The 22,687-nt window shown below is 42.7% G+C and overlaps 1 protein-coding gene across 9 annotated transcripts in view; it reads left to right on the top strand.

Moving 5' to 3' along the window:
• bltp1 (bridge-like lipid transfer protein family member 1) overlaps window positions 1-17,820 on the top strand; it is a 567,108-nt gene extending 549,288 nt beyond the window's left edge. For all 9 annotated transcript variants that reach the window (XM_086009761.1, XM_086009749.1, XM_086009753.1 and 6 more), the window contains 3 exons: window positions 3,078-3,212; window positions 15,564-15,726; window positions 16,965-17,820. In XM_086009761.1, the coding sequence (XP_085865887.1) occupies window positions 3,078-3,212; window positions 15,564-15,726; window positions 16,965-17,187 (521 nt within the window). In that variant the 3' untranslated portion in view covers window positions 17,188-17,820. The remainder of the gene's footprint in view (window positions 1-3,077; window positions 3,213-15,563; window positions 15,727-16,964) is intronic.
• The last annotated feature ends 4,867 nt before the right edge of the window (window positions 17,821-22,687 follow it).

Here is a 22,687-nt window from a genome sequence, read left to right as displayed (position 1 = left end):
AAATAAGTGCTCATTTGTCCCAATGTTTCTCAGTCTCTCATTAGCACCACTTCTCTTTTCCAGAATCCGTTCACCATGTTGCTTTGGCTGTTAGTGTGCATGGATGTAATCAGTATTGTTAAACGATTTCAATTTTGGTCGGCTGGTCATATCCTTTGTTACAAAACATGAGCACTCCAACTTGGAACAGGCTGCCAACACAGGATTGGCGATTTCCTTATTGCATTTCTTAGCACAATTTGGGATTATCTCCGTGAGGCCTTCAGCAAACTCAAAATTACATGGGTTGAAATCTTCCATTAAGGGATTTTAAAAAATTGTAGGATTATATTCAAGAGTGTACATTTTATGCAATCACATACACGTTTTAATCTTGGGTGGTGAAAATAAGCCCTGCTGTCACCTCCGCCCCCTCAGTGCCATTCCTGGCTCCTAGGTGTTGGGCTGCTATAGAGGATGGAAACTATTGTGAGAATTTCTGCTCCGAGCAATGTTCCAGTAGGTAGGAGCCAGGAATGGCATGGAGGAGAGGAGAATGTTGCTGGAAACTGAGGGTGGAAAGTACCAGCATAGCTGAGGAGGAATGTATGAAAGGTGCCAATATGAACCAAGTGGGAAAAGCGTCAATATGAATTGGGAGTGGGAATTGGATGCTGGTATTAACTGAGGCATGGGAGCAAAATGAGTGCCAATGTGAACCAAGTTTTTTTTTGGGCGGGCAGACGGGGTGGTGACGCTTCTTGCGTGAACTGAGGGGATGTGGAGAAATCAATGCCAACTTAAATTGCAGAGGTGGTGGGGTGGGGTGGGGGGAGAGAGAGAGTGCCTGCATGAATTGAGTGGGTGGAAATAGGAACAGGAGTAGGCCATTCAGCCCCTCGAACCTGTTCCGCCATTCATTTAGATCATGATACTCTGATCTATCTATCTTAGGTCCAAAGTGGATGACCTCACACTTCCCCACACTGAACTCCATTTACCACAATTTTGCCCACTCGCCTAATCTATCAATGTCCCTTTGCAACTTTCTGCTTCCATCTACACTACTTACTGAGTGACAACGTGAATTGAGGTGCAAGAAAGAAAAGTGCATCCATGAACTTGGGGAGAGGGGAAAAGAGTACCTCTGTCACTGTGACAGTAGTGTTAAACAATGTTTAAACTAAACAATTTAATAGGTTTACTAACAGAGTACGAATACTTAAACACGGTACCCCTGCAATTTTTCCAAAGGAAATGAAGAAAAATCTCTAATTTTTTTCTCATAATCTTGCATTCTACAAATGATAGAATATTGGGTATATATACATCTTAAATTAGGATACGCCCATGCCCCATTGTCCTTTACATGTAACTACATGTATATACACTATGTAGGTTTGTTTTCGAGTTCAGCTTTTTTGAAACTTTTGGACTGGTTTTGCTGGTGCTCTAGATTGGTATTTATGCAAGCTGCTCATATCTGAACTGCTGCTTCATTCCAAACCTCATTCTGCACTGCAAGTGGGAATTACTGGTCTTGGGATGTCAGAAATTACCACCTAAAGAACAGAGTATGATTCAAGAAGCAAAGAAGCAACATCAGGGAGGTGCTGCAGCCAATACCATCAGTAAAGAGCACGTGAAGGAGGCAGTACTTCTGTGAATTGGGGATGAGTTGGGAAGAGAGATTGCCTCTATTAACTGAGGCGATGAGGTTTGAGAGAGAGGGTGCCACTGTAAAGTTGGTAAATAACTGAGCTTTTTGGGGATTGATATTTTGGTTGGTAGGTTGAAAATGTCACTTGTATTTTCCCTATATTTTTTCAGATTAAGAATATTTTAATTGTGAAGTGCAGAAGTGTTAAAAATGAATTGGGTGTACAATTCTTCCATGTAAATATTTAAAAAGTGTTCTCCAGTGGCTAAGGGTCCTAACATTTGGATAACGTTTACAGTTCAAAATTTGCTGCCTGTGCCCCTGATATTGATCTGATCGGCTTGTGACATACAGATGACTGCCAATTTAATTGGTCCATCTTATTAGGGACAAATTAGGTGCTAGATCAATCATTGGGTATGAGCAGGGCTGAGGCTCGGAGAGTTTGTCCCAGCCCGACAATGTTGTCCGCTATAAGGCGGAACTAGAAAGAGAAACACTTCGAACTGCGGCGGGAGCTGGACATCCAGCCACTTAACAGACCAGAGGGGTTAAATTGGGCTGCGTAGGGAGCGTTTTTCAGGCTAAAATAATATTGTGCATCCTCTGATTAGGTGCGAGATATAGTGGAATCCTATGCACTATTCAGTAGCAAGCTTATGATAAAAAGGTGGAATGTTTGCTGTTTCCTATATAGTAGAGCACACTTGCCTATGGAAGCTGTATCCTGAATGTCAGAAAAAAGTATTGGAAGTGAGCCCAAATCATAATGGGCATTACTGACAATACAGCACTTCCTCAGTACTGCAATGAAGTGTCAGCCTTGGCTATATGCTCAAGCGGTAGAGTGGAGCTTGAACACACAACCACCTGATTGAGACAAGAATGCTGACACTTAAGCTGAAACAGGTAAGATTCCAGAGTTCAGGAGCTGGGCAGTGAGATCTGGATATAGTGTGACCAATGATCAGAGGTTAATGAGACAAGAACAGGAAAAAGTGCAAAATCGCAAGACATCACTACATACACCTGAAAAAGTAACTGTTTCTTGGACGAAAAATAGGTTATATATTTTCCGGTTTTATTTTAAAATGAATACAAAAATTGTACAACAACCTTTTTTCATTTAGATCATACTTGTCATCATGTTTGCAGTTGTGCAGAAGATAATCATAAATGACTTATCAATACTTTCACATCAGTATGAAAGAGCACAACTCTCTATCCCCAATGAATTCTCTTGTAATGGATTATTATAACTTATTTAGCTAATAAATTGTTGCTGAAGTAGTTTTTTAAATAAATTTGTTAAAACTGCTAGTGTTCTGGATTCAACTTTTACTTCTTGAACATGAACAATTTAAATTAAGTAAATAACAAAATAGAAAATGTGTACACAACAGAAAATTGTGTTGATATTTTTTCTCCTGTCCATCAGATCCCAACAGTAAGCCAAAGGTAGAGTGCAGCGTTGTGACAGAATTCACTGATCACATTTGTGTGACCATGGATGCTGAACTGATTATGTTCTTGCATGATCTCGTATCTGCTTATCTCAAAGAAAAAGAGAAAGGTAAGTAACTTTCCTTGACAATTCAGTGTCTGATAATAAAGAATATTAATTGTCATGGATTTTTTTGTCTCCAAATTTGATACAGTCTGCTACGCTGCCTCAGCCACTCCCAGCTCTGACCTCATAACTCTCTCTATAACTTCTCCCTCATCTCCAACTAATCCCGTCCATGAGACCATCAACTGTTCTCCTTGACCCCTCTGACGTCAGATCCTATCCACTCAACTACTCCTCCTTGGGCAATGCTTGGCGACATCATCAATTGCTCCTTTTCCCCTATTTTCAAAACTGCCATAATTTTTTCGTTACTTAAAAAGCTTCCCCTCAGTTACTCTGTCCTCTTTAACTTTATCTCCAACTTCGCTCTCCACTCTTAAAATTCTGGAATATGTCATTGCCACCCAACTATATTGGCACTTACTGTTTGAATCTTTTCAGTCTAGTTTATGTCCTACCCACAGTACTGTGTCTGCCCTGGTCAAAGTCATCAGTGACTTTCTATGTTACTGTTACTCTGGTGTGTTATCCCGCTTTGACCTCTTTGCAGTCCTTGACACGGTCGACCACACCATCCTCCATCACCGTCTCTGGGACTGCTGTTGACAAGGCATTCTTACCTGATCCAATATTGCAAGCACATCTACAATGGCTTCCCCTTCTGTATCTGCATGGTCGCATTTGGTTTGCCACAAGTTCCACCTTGATAACTTTCTGTTCCTCATCTTAGTGGCATTATCCATAAGCTTTCATATATCGCCACGATACACAGCTTTACCTGTCCACGTCCACCCTTGATTCCGAGACTGTCGTTGTGTTATTAGACAACCTTTCTAACATCAATTCGTAAATGAGTCAAGTGTTTGCAGCTCAGAATCAGCAAGACAGAAGCCATCCTGTTTAGTTCACTATGAGAAACTCCTTGTCCTAGCTCCAATTCCATCCCCTTTCCTTAATGCCTGTTCAAACACAATGGCCGCGATTTTGCTGACCTCTGTGGGTCCATGGTGGGCGACGTTGATGGCGGGTCCCGACCCTGCTGCTGGCACCATCCCGCTCTGTGAAATGAATTTCCCTTGATGGGGCTTGTTAAGCCCGCCCAGCGTGTTTCCCGGCTAATTAGAGGAAGCGGATTTGATGACGCGTCATCAGCAAGTTTCCTTAAAGGGACCATGTCCAAATTTATTTTGACATTTGAGCTGTCCGTGTTCTACAGCTTTGAGGTGCTGCAAACACTGACAATGATTGCACAAAGGCACAGGGCTGCACCCAGGCTCTCTTGTGACTCCCTCCATATTATGGAGGGAGTCACAGCACGCAGGGAAGTCCTCTTCCCTTCCTATGGGCAGAAGAGACCTCCCCAAGAGATCAAAACAGCCTAGTTGCACATTGCAGAGGAGGGCACAAGCAGGGATGTTGTCAGGAGGACCTGGGTGCAGTAGTGCAAATGTTTCAATGATCTCAGTAGATCACGAAATGTTAGTACATAGCCACACTCAACCTCATCCTGCTGTGCCACTCATCACATCCCCATCATTCTGCCTTCCCTACCCTACTCTTGCACATCCTCACTGTAAGACATGCAGAATTACCCCTCGCCCCGTCTTAACAGGTTATAGAGTTCGGACTTGAGACTTATGAAAAATTACACCAGACACACGGGTTCTGCCTTTAACCTTTTGTTGTTCCTAAGACAGATTCAAAACCCCAACCACTATTCGAGCAGTTCACCAATAATATTATAGGAAATCATACATACAGCCACCCGCCGATGATCAGTCCAGCGTTGATTGTAGGTCCTTGTAAGCGAAAAGACTGGCCAGGCCCCTCCTTCCTCTGCAGCTTGATCCTCGTAGGGGAGATGACTGGCCAAGCCACCTTCTTCTGACTGCAGTGCTGATATTCTTTAGGCACTGTGCTTCCTTGCGTTTTGTCGTAAATCAATCATTCACAGATAGTGAAATGTTCCTTTAATGTTGGTTTGAGCTGTCAAACTTTCACACACACACATCCTGTGTGGCTATCCATCAGTTTGTCCTTATCACAGCCCAAAATTGTTCATTCACTCCTAAAGTTTACAAAGGTTGTCAGAAAACCACTTGATAAGATTCAAGAGTTATGTCGTATTCTGCATTTCAAAACTTCTAAGGTTTGACTTCTCACCTCAGAAAAGTCGCCAGAGACACCATGTCAACAAGGTTTGTTTATCTTTGTTGTCTGACTCCCCCCTGCAGTCACTCCCCCCTGCAGTCACTCCTCCCTGCAGTCACTCCCCCCTGCAGTCACTCCCCCCTGCAGTCACAACCATGTTTCCTGCCTCATCAGTGAAAGACTGCTTGTTACATTCACCAATTTTATTTCACTTTGAAAAACCTTTTTGCCTGGCAAAGCATTTCAAGAAATATTAAAAATTAAGTGTCTGTATATACTTTCTACATTACTCACACCCTCACACCAACATACCTTGCACCTCCACCTATCCCTTTCTATCTATATTACCATATCCCCATCTCACGAGCCACCCCTCACACTCGCCCTCATCCTAGTGCAATCATACCAACTAACAACACACAAGGGTAGACACTTGGGTGCTTTATGCAATGTTCATGTAAAATTTCTGTTAATGTGGTGTCAAACATTGAAACCTTTCTTTTCAACACTTTGTCAGATTTGTGTGCACCTTTGGAAGTGGCTTAGTGAGTGGCAGTGAAAGGTGAGACATAACGGTACCCCCCGCAATGGTGATGAGTGTGAAAGGAATGGCTTGGGCATTGTCGGGATGCTTTATGATGTTGGTGTGGGGTGGTGCCAGCCTGGTGCATCATGTGGCAACCAGGGTGTACAGCGTCAAGTGAAGTAAACCTGGCCTTGGTGAGGCCATCCATGGCCTCCTGGGCAGCAGTGTGGTCGGCTGCTGATGCCCTCTGTCCTGTGCAGCATCAGTTGATTGCGGAGAAGGTTGTTGGTGCTGCGGGTGTTGGGACTGATTGTGGTGGGATTCGGAGGACCAAGGTGAGATAGTTAAAAGGGCATCCATGCTGATGCAATAGATCGCAGGTGAAGTAGAGATAGAAACATAGAAGATAGGAGCAGGAGTAGGCCATTTGGCCCCTCGAGCCTGTTCTGCCATTTAATGAGATCATGGCTGATCATCCAAATTCAGTACCCTGTCCCTGCTTTCTCCTCATATCCCTTGATCCCTTTAGCCTTAAGAAATATATCGAACTCATTCTTGAATATATTTAATGAATTGGCCTCAACTGCCTTGTGTGGTAGAGAATTCCACAGGTTCACCACTCTCTGGGTGAAGAAATTCCTCCTCATCTCAGTCCTAAATGGCTTACCCCTTATCCTTAGACTGTGACCCCTGGTTCTGGACTCCCCCGCTATCGGGAACATCCTTCCTGCATCTAGTCTATCTAGTCCTGTTAGAATTTTATAAGTTTCAATGAGATCCCCTCTCATTCTTCTAAACTCTCGCGAATATAAGCCTAATTGACCCAATCTCTCCTCATATATCATTCCTGCCATCCCAGGTATCAGTCTGGTGAATCTTCGCTGAACTCTCTCCATGGCAAGAACATCCTTCCTCAGATAAGGTGACCAAAACTGCACACAATACTCAAGCTGTGGTCTCACCAAGGCCCTGTACAACTGCAGCAAGACATCCTTGCTCCTGTACTCGAATCCTCGCGCTATGAAGACCAACATACCATTTGCCGCCTTAACCGCCTGCTGCACCTGCATGCTTACCTTCAGCGACTGATGGACAAGGCCACCCAGGTCTCGTTGTACTTCCCCTTTTCCCAATCTATTGCCGTTCAGATAATCTGTCTTCCTGTTTTTGCCACCGAAGTGGATAACCTCGCATTTATCCACATATTTGCCATGCATCTGCCCAATCACCCAAAATGTCCAAATCATACTGGAGTTTCTCTGCATCCTCCTCACAGCACACACGCCCACCCAGCTTTGTGTCGTCTGCAAACTTGGAGATATTACATCTAGTTCCCTCGTCTAGATCATTTATTATATATTGTGAATAGCTGGGGTCCTAGCACCGATCCCTGCGGTACCCCACTAGTCACTGCCTGCCACTCGGAAAAAGACCCGTTTATTCCAACTCTTTGCTTCCTGTCTGCCAACCAGTTCTTTATCCAAGTCAGTACCTTGCCCCCAATCCCATGTGCCTTAACTTTACATGCTAATCTCTTTTGCAGGACCTTATCAAAAGCCTTCTGAAAGTCCAAATACACCACATCCACTGGTTCTATCTAATCTACCAGTTACATCCTCAAAAAATTCCAGTAGATTAGTGAATCATGATTTATCTTTTGTAAATCCATGTTGACTTTATCCGATCCTGTCACTGTTTTCCAAGTGCTCTGCTATTAGATCTTTTATAATGGACTCTAGCATTTCCCCCACTACCGATGTCAGACTTACTGGTCTATAATTCCCCGTTTTCTCTCTACCACCCTTTTTAAATAGTTGGGTTACATTAGCTATCCTCCAATCCATGGGAACTGTTCCAGAGTTTATAGGATTTTGGAAGATGACCAGCAATGCATCTACTATTTCTAGGGCCACTCCCTTAAGTACCCTAGGATGCAGATTATCAGGCCCTGGGGATTTATCGGCCTTCAATCCCGTCAATTTCCCTAACACCATTTCCCTACAAATACTGATTTCATTCAATTCCTCCCTCTCATTAGACCCTATGTTCCCCCAACATCTCTGGGAGGTTATTTGTGTCCTCCTTTGTGAAGACAGAACCAAAGTATGTATTTAATTGGTCCGCCATTTCTTTGTTCCCCATTATAAATTCCCCTGATTCTGACTGCAAGGGACCTACGTTTGACTTCACCAATCTTTTACCCTTCACATATCTTTAGAAGCTTTTACAGTCAGTTTTTATGTTCCCTGCAAGCTTACTCTCTCAATCTATTTCCCCCCTCTTAATTAATCCCTTTGTCCTCCTTTGCTGAATCCTAAACTGCTCCCAATCCTCAGGTTTGCTGCTTTTTCTGGCCAAATTATATGTCCTCTCCTTGGATCTTATGCTATCCCTAATTTCCCTTGTTAGCCACGGTTGAGTCACTTTTTTAAAATTTTTATGCCAAACAGGGATAAACAAATTCTGTAGTTCATCCATGCGATCTTTAAATGTTTGCCATTGCCTATCCACCGTCAACCCTTTAAGTAACGTTCCCCAGTCTATCCTAGCCAACTCGTGCCTCATACCATCGTAGTTTCCTTTATTTAAATTCAGGACCCTCATCTCTGAGTCAACTGCTTCACACTGCATTTTAATGAAGAATTCTATCATATTACTGTATGATCGCTCCTCCCCAAGGGGCCTCGCACAACAAGATTGCTGATTAATCCTTTCTCATTACATAATACCCAGTCTAAGATGGCCTGATCTCTAGTTGGTTCCTCGACATATTGGTCCAGGAAACCATCCCGTATGCACTCTAGGAATTCCTCCTCCACAGTATTGTTACTAATTTGGTTAGCCCAATCTATATGTAGATTAAAGTCACCCATGATAACTGCTGTGCCCTTATTGCACGCGTCTCTAATTTCCCATTTAATGCCATCCCCAACTTCAGCATTACTGTTTGGGGGTCTGTATACAACTCCCACTAATGTTTTCTGCCCCTTGGTATTTCTCAGCTCTGCCCATACAGATTCCACATCATCAGAGCTAATATCCTTCCTTACTATTGTATTAATCTCCTCTTTAACCAGCAATGCTACCCCACCTCCTTTTCCTTTTTTCCTGTCCTTCCTGAATATTGAATACCCCTGGATGTTGAATTCCCAGACTTGGTCATCCTGGAGTCATGTCTCTGTAATCCCAATTATATCATATCCGTTTACATCTATTTGCACAGCTAATTCATCCACCTTATTATGAATGCTCCTTGCATTAAGACACAAAGCCTTCAGGCTTGATTTTTTAACACTCTCAGTCCTTTTAGAATTATTATTTACTGTGGCCCTGTTTGATTTACACCCTTGATTTCTCTGACTGCCACTTTTGCTTTTCTCCTTTCTGTCTTTTGTTTCTATCCTTGCTTCCCTTTCCTCTGTCTCCCTGCACAGGTTCCCAACCCCCTGCCATTTTAGTTTAAACCCTCCCCAACAGCACTAGCAAACACTCCCCCTAGGACATCGGTTATGGTCCCGCCCAGGTGCAAACCGTCCAGTTTGTACTGGTCCCACCTCCCCCAGAACCGGTTCCAATGTCCCAGGAATTTGAATCCCTCCCCCTTGCACCATTCCTTTAGCCACGTATTCAGCTAAAGTATCCTTCTATTTCTACTCTGACTAACACGTGGCACTGGTAGCAATCCTGAGATTACTACCTTTGAGGTCCTATTTTTTAATGATGACAAAAGCGACCTGTCAGTGATGAGAGAGGTAATGAGGTCAGACTAGATGGAGACTTGTCTAAAGACTTGCAGCATGATGAATCTGTTGTGGAAATGCAGCGAGGAACAGCTTGTGGCTGAGGGAAGATATCTTTGTAAGGTGGGAGCTTTTACTTTATATTAGAACCTGTCAACTCAACAACTGATTCAGTGGCCACTGAACTCCCGCCTCAGCTTGACAGACGTGGTCCACGATCAGCGTGGACCCCGTGAGCAAGCTGTCAAATGCAAAAGGTAAGCTGAAAAATCATTCTTAAGTGGCTCTAAACAAGCCACTAAACACCTGAATTGGGTCCCCTGCCGCTGCGTGTCGGGTCTGCGCAACGCTGACTGACCCGACATTGGGAAATACGCGTGGCGGTGGGTTGACAGCGAGGTCCCTTCCTGCTGTGGGAAAAAAAACACCTTCCCAACCGACCCGCCACCGATCGTGCCCGCTGACCCCCCGCAAAATTCCGGCCATGTGATGGTGCACAACCTCATCGGCCTTCTTGTGTCCGAGTTGAACTTCAAACCCCATATCCACTCGGTCACTCAAAATTGCCTGCTTCCACCTCCAAAAGATTATCTGGCATCACCGAACTGCCACTGAAGCTCTCTGCTCTACCATCACTGGCAGAGTCTTTAGCCATCTTTTCCCCCATACTCAAAGTCCCCTCAACCCCCTTAGTTTTCACATTTCTTCCCAACTTGAAAATAGTTCTGTTCAACACTGCTTTTGACCACGTAATTTGTCCCCTTCCTAGCCCTGCTTGGAACTGACGGTCTGAAGCGCCTTGGGATGTTTTGTTCGGTTAACAAGCCTAAAGGCAAATTGTGTAATTGTCTATATTTTATATTATATTGGTATTCAGTGTGAGATACTAGAATGTACCAGGTTTAAAAACAATCAAGTTACTTAGGTTATCAGATAGGAGCTGTAATTAGGAAATGCAAGTGAAATATATTATAAGGCTGTTCTTCGGGTTGCACTGCAGATGATGTAAAGAAATGAGTTATGTTGTCACCTTTTGCTAGTGCGCATTACCAGTGCAAGCACACTTAAAAATGATGCCATCCATAGAATAAATTGGGTTATATTTTACAGATCTGATCATTCAGTACTATGCCAGTGAATTAATTATTTGTGGTGTAATTAAATATTTTAGTACACAATGTTGTTGATACTATTACGGAACAGTTAGAAATAATAAAAAAAATTAAAACAGTGGCAGTGCTTAGCATAGGTTGATTTCAGAGGTGCTAAGAAAAGGAGAAATGCTTTCTCTAAACCAAGGAAAATCAGGGGGCAGTTCAGCCTTTGACATTGGAATGAACTGAATGGCCTTTCTCATTCCTTACGTGCTCGAGCTACTTAGTAGTGACCAGTTGTGTGGCAACACTGAGGGGAAGCCTACAGTAAAGTTCCTGATCACATTCACGACCAGGAAAAGTGTGGGGAAACTAAATGAATAAAGAGAAAATTGTTGAACAGCGAAAATTTTAATTAAACCTGCGCAGCACATCGAGGACGCATGTGAGAGACATGTGGAGATGATGGCCTGGTATTTCTGCGGTCAGCAGTGAAGCGAAGGTGTTCGCCGCTGGCCCCGAAGTATGCTTCGCACAAGAATTTTGCGATCTTTGTGTCACGAACTTCGGGTTTTCCGACCTTCAATTCAAATCAACGAACTGTGGTGGGGATCCCCTTTTGTGAACTGCTGTGATGTCAACAGGCTGTTTAAGCAGCCAATCAAAAGGCAGAATTCTCACAGACAGCGAACAAGGAAGTGAGTAAACTTTTAAAGTACTAACTTTTTTAAATAGTTAGGGAGAGCAAAACAAATATTGGGGCTCTCACATGGGGAAAAGTCAAACTTCAAATAAAGATGGACAAACTTAAAAACATTTTTTAATTTTTTGAAAAGTTTCTGTAAATTTTTAATTTTTATTAAAATGGACAAATTTCACACTGCTCAAAATTAAAATTAGTTTTCCAGGCCCTTAACATTTGTTTAGCAGTAATAACGCTGTCAAAACCTTAACCCTTTGGGTCTATCATTTCATGGGGAATTTAACAGCATAGTTACTGCGGAAGAGCCTAAGCTTTTGTCAGTTTCAGTGATTTCGTTGATAACACCGATTGCCGGCTCTGTGGAGGGGGGCACAGGGCAGCCTGTTTTGGAGCTGTCAATGACTGACCGCAATTTTGAGATTTCCACATGCGCCAAATCCCGAAGTTGCAGTCAGTTTCAAAGGTGGAATGACAGCGAATGCTGCCAGTTTGCCGTCATTCCAACCGCAAATTCCAGCCGATATTCCGTCAGCTGGACGATCCAAATAAAGAAAATACAAGTGAAGTAACCTCCTCATGAGTGTGCATTGGGGTCCAGGTTGCTGTATCATACACCCACAGCTGGTTTTTGTTTATACCATGTGTACAAACAGATAAATGTACTTAACAACTTTATAAAGTGCAAAAAGTAAGAACAAAGACAAGATTTGGTAAAATTATCGAAAAATTGACTTCCTGAAACAGTTTTTCTTAAAATAGTATTGGCTATTTTAGTTGGCTAGTTTAAATATACTGTTAATTTGTGATAATGTGGTTAATTGCAAATGTTTGAAGTGCAGTTTTTCTGTGACGTGGGTGATGGAAAGATAACTGTTAAAGTTTAAATGCCACATATGTAGTCCACATACGGAATGAAAGATGTTCTGTAAACAACAACAACAACTAGCATTTATATAGCATCTTTAACATAGTAAAATTTGCCAAGGCACTTCATAGGAACATTATCAAACAAAATTTGACACCAAGCCACAAGGAAAGATTAGGGCAGATGATCAAAAGCTTGGTCAAAGAGGTGGGTTTAAGGAGCATCTTAAAGGAGGAAAGCGAGGTAGAGTGGCGGAGAGGTTTAGGGAGGAAATTCCAGAGCTTAGGTCTTCAGCAGCTGAAGGCACGGCCGCCAATGGTGGAGCGATTAAAATCAGTGATGCTCAAGGGGCCAGAATTGGAGGAACGCAAAGATCTCGGAGGGTTGTCGAGCTGGAGGAGGTTACAGAGACGGGGAGGGGCGAGGCCATGGAGGGATTTGAAAACAAGGATGAGAATTTTAAAATCGAGGCGTTGCTCAACCGGGAGCCAATGTAGGTCACCGAGCACAAAGGTGATGGGTGGGCGGGACTTGGTGCGAGTTAGGATACAGGCAGCAGAGTTTTGGATGAGCTTAAGTTTATGGAGGTGTAAGATGGGTTATGGGGGAGTATTTCTTGGGATTATAAAATGTGACCCATGGTATACATTTCTTGTGCAATTGAATCTAACACTGACAGTCTATTAAACATAAAATAGTGCTGTAAATGCACACGTAGAAATTCAATTGATTTTCAGTGACTTTTTAAAATTGGTAACCCAGTAAACTAATTGAAGCATGTGCTGCACAATCAAAAATTAACCCATTAAAATGGAATTAATTGTATGTAAAAGCTTAGGGATAGTAACAACAGTTATGTGGTAATATTTTTACCGTAAGGAGATATGGGTCTCTTTACATTTGGTCAGAATATGTTCCAATTTGGCCCATTGAAGTTCATTCCACGACTAGCCCAACATCCCCAGTCTAGCATCTAAAAACATTTTGAATCCCTCTTATATCTCTACTACCTTTACTGGTAGATTATTCCAAATGTTTAGCATTCTTTGGGTAAAAACATTTTTTTAAGATATCTATCTTAAATTTACTTTTCACTAATATTAATTTATGTCCTTTGGTCCCACTGGTTCAACTTAATAGTCTTGGTTTACCTCATCAATATTATTTAATGCAAATTCTATCTAAAGAGTTTCAGCCTCTCTGATCTTTTCTAATCACTCTTTCCCTTTTTCCTTGGGATCAATTTTGTTGTTTTTTCCTACACACAAGAGCAAATCTGTGTCTTTTGAATTATGGTGGCCAAAATTGTTCACCATACTTCAAGTATGATCTGACTAGTATATTAAAAAGACTTTCAATATCTATTGTAGATTATACTTTGTATCCAACATTTTATTTATTTGCTGTCAGACTGCTTGTTCGACATCTAGTCTTGGATGAGCCACAATTTCCTCCAGTTATACATTGGGAAGAGCAAAGCCTTTGTCGTCAATTCCCACCACAAACTTCACACCAGTGCTGCCAATTCCATTCCCTCCCCTACCACTATTCCAGATTGACCCCATATCCTCTCCATCATAAAGATCGCCTACCTCCATAACAGTGCCCACCTCCATAACAGTGCATACTTCCATCACTTCCTTAGCCCTTCTGCTATGGAAACACTCGTTCATGCCTTTGTCACCTCCAGACTCTACTATTCCCATCCCCTCCTGGCCCGCCTCCTATCTTCCATGCTCTTTTAAACTCATCCAAAACCCCACTGCCCATATCCTATCTCTCACCAAGTCCTGCTCACTCATCGCTCCTATCCTTCCTGCCCTACATTGGCTCCTGGTCCGCAACACTTTCAATTTAAAATTTTCATCCTCGTGTTTAATTTTTTTCATGGCCTTGCCCCTCTCTCTCTCTAACCTCCTCCATTCCAACAACCTTGCCCTCCAAGAACTCTCCAGGCCTCTGCTACTGGCTTCTTATGCATCATCACTCCATTTGCCCCACTATTGCTCTGCCTATACATCTCCCTCTCTGTCTTTAAGACATTCCTTTAAACATCTTCGACCAAGCTATTGATCACCACTCCTAATAACGCCTTTGTTGGCTGAGTGTCAATTTTGCCAGATTACACCTGTGTGAAGACCTTGGAAAGTTTTTCTACATTAAAGGCACTATATAAAGTGGCAGTTGTTTTAATTGCTGCTACACATTAATGTAACAATGAAAGTGATAAACCTAATGTTACCCCCAGATCCTATTCTGCCTTCCTGTGCTATTTCTGTTTCCTTCATTGTGTGCCTCAGGTGCTCATTTTTTGTCCAATAGACATTGTTAAATTTCAATTGCAATATGTATGCGCATTTCGTAACTGATCTAAATCCTTCTCCAAATCGTTATTTACATTATTATTTACTGGTCTCCTTATCTTAGTGTCAGCTACAAATTTAGCAAGCTTACATTTGATTTCTGCATCCAAGAAAGGTTTACAATTCTAAAGCACCTCCTCATGTCTCAAAACGATTTGTGTTTCATGTAGAAGGAATCACTTTTAATTGCAGTGATTGTTGTTATGGAGAGAAATCCAACAAACAGTGAGGTGAATGACCTGTTTTTGGTGGTGTTTAAGGAAGTAATATTGACCAAGACACAGGGAGAACTTCCTGTTCTTTGAATAGTGTTATATCTTTAACATTCACTTGGACCACTGGAACAGATAGATCATATCATCCAAAGGACAGAGCCTCCAACAATATAGCACCCTCTCACTAATACTTTGGAATGCCAGCCTCAATTATGTGCTGAAGTCCTGGAGTGGAGCTTGAACCAAAAACCTTCTGACTTGGATGTGAGTGTGGTACTAATTTAGCCAAGCTGACATTTAAATCATTTATGTAGATCAAAACAAGTGGTCCAAGCATTGAGCCCAACAGTATGCCTCTTCACACCTCCCCCCATCCCAACCTGATGCAACATATTTTATGAATACTCTGTTTCCTGTATATTTTATATAAGTCCTTATCCAGTGTCTTGTTCTTCCCTGGATCCCCATGGTTCTTAAGTTTAACAGTAGCCTTCATGTGGTTCTTGAAGTATATCATAGGGAGTTTCAATGTCTCTTGCTTGAAATGTCCTAAAAGTCATTTAAGAGGTTATACAAGGACTGTCTTCACTGAGATATCAAGTTGCCATCATTTATATGTATGTATAGCTATTAAGGTTTGTTGAATAATTGCAGAAGTTAAGATTGATTTTTTTTATATATTCTTGTCTGTTCCTAGCTATTTTCCCTCCTCGAGTTCTTGCCATTCGCCCAGGCCAAAAAAGTCCTATTATTGCTCATGATGACAGCTCCACAGATAAAAACAAGGAGGAGGTGATCTATACAACTGTGGACTGGAGAGAGTTTGTTTGTAATACCTGGCACCTGGAACCCACACTAAGGTTAGCATCCAGACAAATGGCTGCCTGTTATAATCTGTATTTTACAATTATATCTCTTAAAAACCTATGCCCAATGACATTAAGATTATGAATTATTCCAGTGTACACTTTATCCAAATTGCAGCTCCTTGGCATAAGGTTACTGTTCTTATTAATAACCCTTCAGTATTTCAGTATAACATTATTTGCTCTGTGTTCTGTGCCTGTTAACCTTCCATGAGCCTCCCTGATGGATCAGTCATGAAATGTACTGTTAATCTGATACTAGAGCTGTGCAGACCAGAAGGTTTTATCCCTGGTCTATCCTGAGTTGGTTAGTCTCAACTGGGGTGGCACTAAGTGTGCTACAATTGGTCTCCACTTTTCTGAGCTACAAAGGGGAGGGGGGGGAAATCAGCCATGCTTCCAGCTGCTAATTGGCTGTGACTTTTCCAGCACCAGTTACCCTGCCCCTCGAGCCCATGGCTTTAATAGCTTGCTGATGCTCTCCGTTGGCTCCTATATGAAGAATGGACACATGTGCAAGGTAACAAAAGGGTTGCCAGCACTCATAACTGTCCCAAGCATGAATCAACATCTTCAGGATGGGAATGAAGAAAATTATGGAGGAGATAGTTTTCTCCTTATCAGATGCTTGTCTTTCCAAAAAATAGTATAGTCATGGCTATCTAGAAAGAATGATCTCTCAACTCAATAACTGGTGAATTTTCTCTAAACGAGCAAGTGATTGGCTTTCATCATTATCTGTGTTCCTTTAGAACCTCAATAACGATTACTGTTAATAAAATCTATTTTCCAAGTGATGTGGTTAAGGAATTACCGCAACTGAGTGTAGGTGTCAACAAGTTAAAATTCAAAATTTCTAATATCTCCACTAGTTATGAAGAGTTTTCTATTGATGCATTCAAGTTTACTTATGTAACCTCCTAAGCATTGCTGAAATGACCAAGCCTTTAATGCTGGAATAAGATATTATGCAAGCAGTAAAACACTGGTTATTTTATGGTTCCTCCAACCACAAGAGCTTCAATGCTTTGTACCAGCACAAGTATTTTTGAAGTTCAGCCTTTTCTTCGGTTCACAGTAACACCGAAATACTTTTCTTGGCATTGGAGCTACTTCACTACCTTTAACTAAAGGTCGTAACTCACATTAAAAAATGTTGTGATCTTCAGTTACTATGGCAATGTGTGGTGATGGTAAAAAATGACATATTTTGATTGAATTTTTTTTTAAAGATTAATTTCCTGGACCGGAAGGAAAATTGACCCAGTGGGTGTGGACTATATTCTTCAAAAGCTGGGATTCCATCACGCCAGAATCACTATTCCAAAATGGGTGCAGCGTGGTGTCATGGATCCACTGGATAAGGTTCTCTCGGTTCTTATTAAAAAGCTCGGAGTAGCACTACAGGATGAAAAAGAAAAGAAAGGAAAAGACAAGGAGGAACATCAAAAATAACAGTTTATTACAAGAGTGCAAGCACACTTATTTTTGCTATTGCTGTAAATTTCATTTACGGGTTTTATAGTGTTCTGTATATTTTGAGTAGCGCTTCATTAGAATTCACAGTTTTATGGAACTTTATTATTGGAAAAAATCAACTGGAAAATGCTTCTATATGGTAACTTAAAGACTGACACTACTGTTTTGCTATGAATGTATGAGTGTAACTGTTTACTATGGTGCCATTCTAAACTGGTTAACAGAGTATTGCACAATTACTTTGATGTTTGTAAATAGTGAAAAAAGTATAGTGAAGAGTGTCAAAGTGCTGCTTAGCATTCCCATTTTTATTGTGATTATGTGCAATGCATTTACTGTCTTTGTATTATAATTACCAAAATGAATATTAACTGTGAATCGTCTTGCATTTCATTGTTCATAATTAAATTCCTACTGTTATGCATTTGTTGTTATTCTTTATGCTATGTGCATTGCATTACTTGGAGAGCTATGTGCATTGCATTACTTGGAGAGCAAATGTGCTGTGATATGGTTAAAACTATCGATCATTTTAGTGCAAATGCAGAACTAAATAGTTGAGTTCATCTGTGAATTTGTCAAATAAAAATACTGTTGAATTTTAAAAAAGAGCAATGTTGTTAATTTAACCCCCCTCCCCTCCCCTCCTCCCAATCTGCTGTTCAGTAAAATTGAAGTATGTGTGTAGAATTTCTTGAGGGGACGGTTAACAGCTTTGGAAGATTTCAATTTTATTTGCAGATTTAACAATAACCTACTTGGGATAGCTCATAATTCTGGTACTTTCCTGAGCACAAGTAGATTAAAACTGTTTTAATTAATTTTGAGTAGGAGTAAAAATAGATTGTCCGCTAGCTCCATTAAGCTGTATGATTTTGAAATTGTACCAGTTATGCAATTGTGTTACTTAAGCCCTGCAATTCATTTCCATCTCCCCTATTCTTGAGGAGAAGGTGAGCAAGGTCTTTTTTGGGGTCGCAAGGCTCGCAGGCACAAATACAGAAAACTGATGGGTTCCACTAACCTCCCCCCAGTTAACCTTCACCAGAATATTAGTGCTAATTTGATCTTGTGAAAGACAACATCATTCATGTCCGAGGCCGGGACCCAGGAGCAGGGGCGGGAGGAGCAGCGAGGTTGGGGTGCAGGAGTGAGGATGGGACCCAGGAGCGAGGACGGGGCCCAGGGAAGGTGCAGCACAGGCCAACAGTGAGGTCGGGAGGACCTCACTGCATCCTATGAAACCCAGGCAGAGAGGTCCTGCAGGGAGGAGGACAGTAGGAGTATGTTTGTGTGTGTGTGCTAGGCCGATGTAGCAGAGCCTGGTCTCCAATCGTCTTGGATCCCCTTGCCATTGGACCAAGACCTTGCTCTGTCAAGCCCGTGTGGTAGCTGGTGTGCAATTGCCACCCCATGTTAAAAGAATTCACACACAGGCATCTTCCACCCTTTAAAATGAAGTTCGGGACCTAGAATGTCAGGACCATCATAGACAACCCCAACAGCGACAGACCGGAACGCTATACTGCTATCATTGCCTGGGAGCTCAGACGTTTTGACATAGACATCACCGCCCTAAGCGAGACCCAACGGGTAGGAGAAGGCCGGCTCAAGGAGCAAGGCGGTGGTTACACCACCTTCTCGAAAGGCAAACCTGAAGAAGAACGCTGCCTTCATGGGGTAGGCTTTGCCATAAAAAATGAGCTAGTTGGACATCTGAGACTACCTTTGCGGAATAAATAAACGCCACATGACTCTTCGGCTCACCCTAGCCCGGGACTAGTGCACTACGGTCAGCAGTGCATATGCACCAACATTGGAAGTCACAGACGAGAGCAAAGAGGAATTCTGCTCCAGCCTCGAGCAATCCCTGTCCCGAGTCCCAACAGGCGACAAGCTGATCCTCCTTGGCAACTTTAACACCAGATTTGGAAAGGACACAGACCTCTGGGGAGGTGTGATCAGCAGAGAGGGGGTAGAGAAAGCCAACTCCAACAGTACCCTCCTCCTGACGAAATGCTTAGAACATGGCCTTGCCATGACCAACACCTTGTTCCGTCAGAGAGACAAGTACAAGGCTTCATGACGACACCCTCACTCCAAGCACTAGCATCTGCTGGACTACGTCATCGTCCGAGCGAGGGACCGCAAGGACGTCCGCATCACCTGCGCCATGACAGGAGCTGACGACTGCTGGACAGACCACCGCCTAATTCGCTCTGTCATCTCCATCAATTTAACCCGAGAACAGCGGCGGCAGCAGAAGCAATGCTGCAGGAAAATCAACGCTGGGGCACTCAAAGACCCTGCTAAGAAAGCCCTATTCAGCCTGCGCCTCACAACCAACCTGACGACTCCCAGTGATTCAGAAACACAGATCTGGCCCGTATTTTCCGATTGGAGGCTTCCTGCGTGTGGAGGCCTCCGATCTGGAAAAAATCTACGCCCTTGAGGGCTCCAAGGTCCAGCCATTTCTGATCCTGGACCTCTCCACGACGAAATGCGCAGGGCCCACAGGTAGACCTGTCAAAAGTATGAATGGAGATCACTCCAAAAACCATTGAAACATTAAAGTTTTTTAAATCACATTTTTAAAATGTTAAAATTACATTAAATATTTTAAACAAAAATGTAATGTTTTGAAGATGAAATAATTTTTTTTTATAGGGCTAAAAATAAACTTACCTTTTTTAAAAGTATTTTAAAATTATAAATGAATGGGGAAATTTTTTTTTAACTTCTTTTAAAACTCTTATGCTGGTACTTTTACCAGGCGTAAGATTTTTAAGGGATTTCAGTAGGCAGAGGTTCTGCAGAAAGCAGAATTCTCCACCCGCAAAGGTCCTTCTCCAGGGCAGGCGTCCGATCAGTCAAGAGGATTCTTGACAGATCAGAACTGCCGGTTTTCAGCGCATGCACTTCGCATGCCTGAAACCGGCACTTGCGAGGTCCCTACGGGTGTGTACACACCTGTTGGCATCGGAAAATATGGGCCATTGTGTCCACAGCGCCTGGTCTGCACTCAAGGCCTCCATAATCGGCACCTGTGAACTCGACCAGGAAACACCAAAACTGGTTCGATGAGAATGACCAGGAGATCCAGGAGCTAATAAGCCGCAAACGCAAGGCATTCCTGATCTGGAAGCAGCAACAGAGCTCAAGAGCAAGAAAGCAGCTCTACAGACACCTGAAGGCCAAGGTCCAACAAAAAACTCGCAACCTAAAGAACAGATGGTGGGTGGAGAAAAGCGCAGGAGATCCAGCAGCTGGCCGACAACCACGATGTGCGTGGATTCTTTAGCGCTGTTGCTTTAAAAGCCCTGAATTAATTTGTCCGTGACTACACAAACCATTCTGGGTACAGGTATATTGTGTATAAGTAAAACAGGTTTATTAAGTATTAAACATCCTTTACAAAGAAGTAACACTTAACAAGAAACAGTCTGTTCATCGAACCCCGTCATGTTAGGGAAATTGACAGGATTGAAGGCTGATAAATCCCCAGGGCCTGATAATCTACATCCTAGGGTACTTAAGGAAGTGGCCCTAGAAATAGTAGATGCATTGCTGGTCATCTTCCAAAATTCAATAGACTCTGGAACAGTTCCCATGGATTGGAGGGTAGCTAATGTTACCCCACTATTCAAAAAAGGTGGTAGAGAGAAAACACGGAAATATAGACCGGTAAGCCTGACATCGGTAGTGGGGAAAATGCTAGAGTCCATTATAAAAGATGTAATAGCAGAGCACTTGGCAAACAGTGACGAGATCGGACAAAGTCAACATGGATTTACAAAATGTAAATCGTGCTTGACTAATCTACTGGAATTTTTTGAGGCTGTAACTGGTAGAATAGATAAGGGAGAACCAGTGGATGTGGTGTATTTGGACTTTCAGAAGGCTTTCAATAAGGTCCTGCATAAGAGATTAGCGTGTAAAGTTAAGGCACATGGGATTGGGGGCAAGGTACTGACTTGGATAAATAACTGGTTGGCAGACAGGAAGCAAAGAGTTGGAATAAACGGGTCTTTTTCTGAGTGGCAGGCAGTGACTAGTGGGGTACCGCAGGGATCGGTCCTAGGACCCCAGCTATTCACAATATATATAAATGATCCAGACGAGGGAACTAGATGTAATATCTCCAAGTTTGCAGACGACACAAAGCTGGGTGGGCATGTGTGCTGTGAGGAGGATGCCGAGAAACTCCAGTATGATTTGGACAGGTTGGGTGATTGGGCAGAAACATGGCAGATGCAGTATAATGTGGATAAATGTGAGGTTATCCACTTTGGTGGCAAAAACAGGAAGGCAGGTTATTATCTGAACAGCAATAGATTGGGAGAAGGGGAACTGCAACAAGACCTGGGTGTCCTTGTGCACCAGTCGCTGAAGTTAAGCATGCAGGTGCAGCAGGCGGTTAAGAAGGCAAATGGTATGTTGGCCTTCGTAGCGAGAGGGTTCGAGTACAAGAACAAGGATGTCTTGCTGTAGTTGTACAGGGCCTTGGTGAGACCACACCTTGAGTATTGTGTGCAGTTTTGGTCGCCTTATCTGAGGAAGGATGTTCTTGCCATGGAGGGAGTGTAGCGAAGATTCACCAGACTGATACCTGGGATGGCAGGAATGACGTATGAGGAGAGATTGGGTCGATTGGGCTTCTACTCGCTGGAGTTTAGAAGAATGAGAGGGTTTCTCATTGAAACTTATAAAATTCTAACAGGACTAGACAGACTAGATGCAGGAAGGATGTTCCCGATGGCCGGGGAGTCCAGAACCAGGGGTCACAGTCTAAGGATAAGGGGTAAGCCATTTAGGACAGAGATGAGGAGAAATTTCTTCACCCAGAGTGGTGAACCTGTGGAATTCTCTACCACAGAAGGCAGTGGAGGCCAATTCTTTAAATATATTCAAGAAGGAGTTGGATATATTTCTTAAGACTAAAAGGATCAAGGGATATGGGGAGAAGGCTACAGGGTACTGAATTTGGATGATCAGCCATGATCTCATTGAATGGCGGAGCAGGCTCGAGGGGCCAAATGGCCTACTCCTGCTCCTAGTTTCTATTCCTTCCAAGTGACTGTGACGCAGTCACTTTAATTCTCTTGCTGTATTCTGTTGACTGAAGTTTCTTCCTATGGCTTCGCGCTGCCTTCAATGTTCAATAGCTGTTCATTTATACCTTTTTTCCCCCTACGTGGTAGTAACTAGCCCTCTGACACCTTGTAAATGTCCCTCCTCTCCTTGCCAGTCATCTTATGACCTTGTGAATCCTACTAGGCCTCTTTCTGTGCATAACAAGCTAACCTTATCTGAGAGATTCACTTTACAGAACATTCTTGAGGTGTTTTCTAAACAGTTTGGCCTAGAAATTGACCTGAGGCGCCCAAGCGGCGCAAAGTTCACCTGGGCACTGGAATTTGTGCCGCGATCGCCGCATTAGCGATCGCCGCAAATTCAGTTGAAGTGCCCCTAGAGG

Source organism: Somniosus microcephalus, chromosome 2 (genome assembly GCF_052327205.1).
Source record: "Somniosus microcephalus isolate GS21.2 chromosome 2, FLI_Smic_1.0, whole genome shotgun sequence".
NCBI lineage: Eukaryota > Metazoa > Chordata > Chondrichthyes > Squaliformes > Somniosidae > Somniosus > Somniosus microcephalus.
The sequence above is the reverse complement of the archived record's forward strand: the minus strand, read 5'-3'. Positions and strand labels throughout refer to the sequence as shown.